General features: G+C 32.7%; 1 protein-coding gene across 1 annotated transcript; it reads right to left on the reverse strand.

Moving 5' to 3' along the window:
• Nucleotides 1–5,423: 5,423 nt before the first annotated feature.
• Nucleotides 5,424–6,230, reverse strand: LOC119665571. Its single transcript, XM_038074798.1, has one exon. It carries the CDS (start codon nt 6,228–6,230, stop codon nt 5,424–5,426), a length of 807 nt encoding a protein of 268 aa, XP_037930726.1.
• Between the last annotated feature and the right edge of the window lie 788 nt (nt 6,231–7,018).

The raw sequence follows: 7,018 nt of genomic DNA on the forward strand, positions 1-7,018 counted from the left end.
CTCATAAAAAATGGCAAGCGTGACTTTGATTTTATTTGCACGCTTTTTATGAACTTGGGGTTCACTTTAGTAGACTGAACCTCTAGTCAAATGTAAAGCGATCATCACTCAGTCTTTTCTCTTCTCTTTTGTATTTGCTTGACATAGCATTGAAGGTTCACATTTTTTAGTGAACCGCTTGCTCGTATTAATTTAAGAGTTACGATTATTTTACGTACATATTTTGAGGGGCTTGTTTTCTGTTTTATTTTTGTATTTGCTTGCATGTTTTGTGTTGTGTATTCAATATTGAACATAGTCCCACTGTGAATGTGATTTCATTTGCATGCTTTGTGATCAGGGCGGTGCAGTTTATATCCTGAACTTTAGGATACTTTAAGAGGAAAGTATTTTCTCATTTTTAATTGGAAGTAATGTTGAGTTTAACTAACACATGTTTGATTTTGTTTGTATTGTACTGACAACTGACAACAGTTTGGTGAAATATTTCCTTTTACTTGCTGTTATACTGACCACCTTTATTGATGCGAATAAAAAAATTCCTAAAAATTACAAATGCATCAAATTTTTTTTGACGAACTTTCACTCAAAATACCTTGAGAAATCAGGAGAAATGTCCGTGTGAACTAACGACATTTTTCATTGTAATAGCATGGATAATGTAATAGCACATGTGCAAAATTGGAAATCTGGAGCTGTGTTTAATTTCATACCGTATTTCATACATAATTTCTTAATTCTTTATTTAATAAAGAATTGAACCGACCACGTTGCAAAGTTCTCATAGGTCACACTTTCTATATAATTCATACTTACTTATATATTAATTACGTTGCACGTTATTAATTAATTACGTTATTTTACGTTATTTACAAATTCGTCACTTTAACAGAAACACATGTGTGTAAAGTCCGATAACATTTATTGTGAAATTCGCAAACAAACACGACCGGAAGTAAGCAATACTTAAACTAATATATTAGATTTGTAGATTTTAGTATACTTTATACCAATTAAAACAACTGTCATGTTTCTGATTCTGACATTGTTCTTCACTAGATGAAGAAACCTCGAGTCTACGCTAGCGACCTTTGTTGCAAGTTAAATTGCAACAAAAATGGGTTCTCGTACTTTCCAGACAAAAACTAGCTGACTTTTAGGTTGGATATACACGAGATATTAATTTTGATTTGTTTCATCAGTCTAGAAATTCATCACAATAGAGCGGCCAAGAAGTAAAAACTTCGCATTTTCGCAAGCGGATCAAAACCTTAAATTAAAACTGTTATTTTTGTGCCCAAGATAGGAAGATAAGAAGAAGTAAATATGTAGTTTAATGTCCCTCATTTCTTAAGCTAGTTTCTTATTTTATTTACTAATTTCATTACCTATCGATCAAATTTTTATTCCATAAAAATAATTGTAAATTTATAACATCCGATTTGTAAAAAAATGCATGCTTTGTTGAAAAAAATGCATGCAGGCCTATATTGCATTAAAATAGAAAAAAAATTAGATAATTAATTGTCCTTTGTCAAAGCTACAATCAATTTCATTTCCATGTCGGGCATTATTCTTGAATAGCCGGGTTTATATAGTTTCTTTTGAGTCGCTGGGTTCCAGTGCTTAGGATAAGTTTTTTTACTTTTGTGTGTTGTTGTCAATTTCATCTTTGACTGTGTTAATTCGAAGATCGCGAAGATGAATATTCGCGTTTCTTATATACCAGGGGGCACCGACTATTTGCCGGAGGATTTTTGATTAAATTCCTTGGAGTTTTTCAATGTTTGATGAAGAAGCAGAGCTCCAGAGTTCAAATCCGTAGGCCTATATAGGTTCTATCATTTTATTATAAAGTTGCACTTTATGGGTGAGATTAAGTTTAGAATTTTTGTTTATCAGCCAGTTTAGTTCTTGTTGCTTGTGTTTTAATTGGGTTACTTTGGATTCTATATGCTTTTTCCAAGAAAGCCTTCGTTCGAGGTGCATAAGTATGTATTTTGTGCCATTGCATTGGGGTACTGAAACAGACTGCAGGAATTTACCGAAAAAACTCTCCTTCATTTCTCATTAGTGATGACACTGAAATAGTTTTTGACATAAATGAAAAGAAAAAAATTTGGAAAACATATATTGAAAACGTTTTTTCTGATAGCAGTAGACTAAATAATGATATTTATTTTACAAGTATGCCAACTGGAATGTACATAACTAAAGACAATGTCAAGAAAGCTATACAATCGATGAAAAACAATAAGGCAAATGGCCCAGACGAATTCCATCTGAAATTTTGAAATTAATTGATGAAGAAAATACTAATCAATTAGTAAAATTGTTTAATCATGTATACGATACTGGACAATATCCCGACGACTGGGTAAAATCTACCTTCATAACACTGCCTAAGAAGAAAAATGCAAAAAAATGTAGTGAATGCAGACTTATCAGCCTTATGTCACATGCTCTAAAAATTTTTTTAAAAATTATACACGGCAGAATATACAAAAAATGCGAAGAAGTGATGGGGAAATCACAATTTGGTTTTAAGGAAGGACTTGGAACTCGGGAAGCACTATTATGTATTCAAGTTTTAGTTCAAAACTGTAAAGACGTTCACAAAGACGTTTTTCGCTGTTTTCTCGATTCTCGATTTCTCGAAAATTGGAATTGTTCCAAAGAGATCAAATGCCGTATAGAAATAGCACGAAATACTTTTCTTAGATACAAAAAAGTGCTTAATAGTCATGATCTCAATATTAAAACTAAAATCCGTTTTGCAAAATGCTATGTCTGGTCTATACTTCTATACGCCATGGAAACCTGGATTTTGAAAATTGTTGATATTAACAAACTCGAAGCATTCGAGTTATGGATTTATCGGAAAATTCTCAAAATTCCATGGACAGATCATGTTACAAATAATAAAGTGTTACGAAGAATGAGGTTTGATCGCGAATTGTTAACAATTATAAAAAGAAGGAAAACATCGTACCTGGGACATATTATGCGAAATTCAAAATATGAGCTACTCCAAATGATTATTCAAGGAAAAGTCGAAGGCAAACACGGTATTGGTAGGAAACAATTTTCATTGCTGCGAAACATTCGTCAATGGACTCAAATACGAGAGGTTAGCAGCCTTATAAATATAGCTAGATGCAGAGATCAATACACAGAAATAGTAAAAATTTGTAATTGTGTTTATTAAAAACTAATCAAACAATATAGTATTATGTTATGTTATTATGTTATAATTATTATTATGTTATAATTAATCAATATAGTATTATGTTATGTTATATGATCACCAATATACGAAATCGAATTGGCAAATAAAGAAGAAGAAGATGGGGGTATTACTTTTCCATTAATACGAAGTGCAGGGCAGGTTACTCGTCGTAGAGTGTAGGTTATGTGTGCACTTTTCGATTCGTTAACTTTTATTCTCCGGAGATCGAGCCATTTTTACAGTTTGTTGAGGTGATCTTAAACAGATTTTGTGGCTGTGATTGGATCGTCGCTATGGCTGAGGATGGCAGTGTTGTCTGCAAATGTTGATGTTGTTGTACAGTCTGATGTGAAAATCAGAGCCTCTTGCTCTACCTGTACACTACCTTGGGGTGTTTTATAAATCTTATAAATCTTATAAATCTTCTTTTTGAGAGGTGGTTTTTGATAATTGACAATATATTGTATGGTAAATATTTTTCAAGTTTCCAAAAAAATCCTTCGTGCCAAACTTTGTCGAAGGCTTGAGTTATGTCTAGAAAGACGCTTGAACAATATCGCCTCTACTCAAATGTTCCCTTAATTACTTGTACTATGCGGTTTATTTGTTCAATTGTGTTGCGGTCTTCTCTAAATCCGAATTGGTGGTCATCGAGATTTCCTTTACGAAGAGACACAACATGGAATGAATTTTTTTCAATACTTTATGTTAGGGAGTATATGAGAGCGTTTGAGTTTTTGTCACGCAAAAATATAGGTGGCGGTTTCTGGGTATTGTCGAATCGAGTATTGTGATCATCTTCGGCTAGAACGGCAAATCGATTCGCTGTTAAAATATTTTCTATTTTTTGCGTTTTTGTTGCATTTCCATTATTAGCATTTTCTGGCTTCGGGCTACGTTTTCTTTTAATGATTTGTATATATTTATCCAAGCCACGGACTTTGAGTGTATCAGGGTGATTTGATATGTTACTATTCTTCTTCAAGATAGTTGGCTCTATATTAACATTTTGCGCTGTATTAATTTGTTGCACTGATGTTGTGTTAATTTTAAAGTTGTGATGGCTTGGAAGAAGTTTCACTTACTGAGTATGAGCGTTACCTTTGGGATATGTTTTGTGGCTTTAGTATCTGCTTCGTGGCTGGCATTTCAGAACTACCATCCGCTGCTGAGTGGCATTTAGGAGAGTGGTTTGTTCCTCCACTATGCGAAGGCGGTAATCTATTAATTGGCATATTTTGGCTGGTAGCGCGGAAGTCAGCTGACCAGTCAACTATCTCTGAGTAATTTGATGTCGCCCCTTTTTCTAGAAAAAGAAACTTCTAAATACGTTTTTAATCATAAATCTTCAAAGTTCTATTTTAAATTGCACGAAAAAGGTTTCGTATATATATATTAATAATTTAAATTTCAATTTTACTTTATCAAATAATATTTTAGGCGTCCTTTAGCGTATTTATTTATTTTTATTTATTTGTTAATTTATTTTATTTAATTAGCATAAGTTTTTTATTTAACTACACAACTACACAAATTCGTAGCTTGTAATATGTTTAGTTATTCTACTCTTTTGCAACACTTTTTTTGTAAATTTATTTGGAGCTATTAAGCTTTATTTGCTGTCTCTATCAGCTGTTTTCAAGTGCATGTGATTAGAGAAAAGTAAACAAATTCCAAAATAAATAAAAAAATTCACTTATTCTACAAAAGAAATAAATATAATAATATTTTATTTTTATTGGGCTCTCTTATTTTTTAATTAATCCTGCGTAAGAGTCACTGTCTCGATTATTTGTAATGAATTTAATATCACTTTTTATTTTTTTCACTTACATATGATTGCAATATTTTTTGCATATGATTGCAATATTCGTTGAAATTTGCAATGCAGGAAATAACACTTTTATTTCACAATAGTAACACTTTTATCTTTACTGGCCGAAATGTTTGGCCAGTAAACAACTACTAGCCTAGATAGAAAAAACAGTGCTGTTGTTTTGCGTACATTTCAACCAGTATAGGCTAGCAACGTGCTGTTTTTGCCACACTTGCGAGCCACCGAAAACGCCTTTTTTGAAATAAAAAAATATTAACTCATTACATGCCCCAACGATTTAATACTTTTTATCAGTAAGTTGCCGATAATATTCAAAGAATTTTATTTTGCTCTGCTTAAAAGTAAAACTCCCAGATTTTAAATTATACTAAAGGATTTGCCTTGTGATTTATTTATAGTCATAGCGAATGCAAGCCGAATAGGAAATTGAATTCGTTTAAACTTAAAGGGCATATCGATTGAGATCATTGGAATCCTCGGAATGAGAACTTCATCACTTTTGAATTTTCGTTTGAGTATCATTGCGTGAATCACATTGGCTATCAGTTTTGTTATCACTAAACGCGTTCCATTACATAGTTTTGGTTGGTTTAGATTTCGAAGCATAATGACTACCGAACCATTCTTTAATTGTAAATTGTGCGGTGGTAAGCCAGGCTCCAAGGAGTTCAAAAATTCAGTTGGATAGTTGGTAGCTTCTTCTTCGTTTGTTACACAGTCAATAGATTTGAATGTATGCAGAGTACCAACGATTTGATTTTGAATTACAAAGTTTAAGTCATTCACATCTTTGTTCTTAGCTGCCAAAATTGCTCGCTCACTCAACCATTTTTTGTTTTTATGATTATCAATGATGTTCGGAATTGCTTTATTGATGAGTTCGTCTTTTGATGAGACGAAATTGCAAAAATTTGAAGGAAATGCAATTAATCCTCTCGATTCTTCAACAGCTACACGGCCATTACCGATTAACAGCAATTGCTTGGAGAACTCTTCAGCAGATGTATCGTTTACCAATGCAACTCTCACGTTTGTTACCAGCTGAAGTTTCTTCACATAGCGCCAAAGATTTGATGATTTAAGGCAAGCATTTATTTCGTCGGCAGCAGTCGATTTTGGAATGACTGGGAGTGTTTGGCGAAAATCACCAGACAGTAAAATCATTGCGCCTCCAAAACATCTCGAGTCATTGCGAAGATCTTTCAATGTGTCGAACTGTCAACAGTTTGAAACAGCATTTACAAATTTATTATTTTTGCTAAAATTAGTGGATTTTTCCAATATTTTATAATGTATTCTGCTATTCGGAGCGGAGACGATTCCAACAAATCAAAGATAATTAAAATCGGTTCAGCCGTTCTTGAGTTATGAGTGGTCTAACTAACTCGACTTTCTTTTATGTATATATATAAAGCACGAAAATACAAAGCATAGAATTTACACGCAGAAGAACAACAACAACAGAATATAGCAAGTATCAAAAATACCAACAGCAAATGTACCGATGCGCTACACGAAAGCTTCGGTCGTTTGAGTATAAATAAATGCGTATTGTACAAGCAAATCACTTAGTAATCGACATTCAAAGGCATCAGAATCACGCAGACGACTCAGTAACCAACATCCAACGACATCAGAAGCACGCCGGAAGACTTGGGAATTAACATTTAAAGAAATCAGAAGCACACGGAAAGACTTTATGAGCAACTTTCCCAGGCATCGTAGACACGTCGAAGAGACTAAGTATTTAGAAGCCCCGTAAACAATTTGTTTCATATATATTTATTTATACAAATTTTTATTTTTTATGTATATTCATATATCCATTATATTATATTGATATATTATATTATATCTATATTATATAAAATAATATTCTCCTAATTAAATCCCATTATAAGCGTGAATACGTTTATATCCCACTATAAACGTGTTTACGTTTATAATATAAC

The sequence above is a fragment of the Teleopsis dalmanni genome, chromosome 1 (genome assembly GCF_002237135.1).
Source record: "Teleopsis dalmanni isolate 2A chromosome 1, ASM223713v2, whole genome shotgun sequence".
Classification (NCBI taxonomy): Eukaryota; Metazoa; Arthropoda; class Insecta; order Diptera; family Diopsidae; genus Teleopsis; species Teleopsis dalmanni.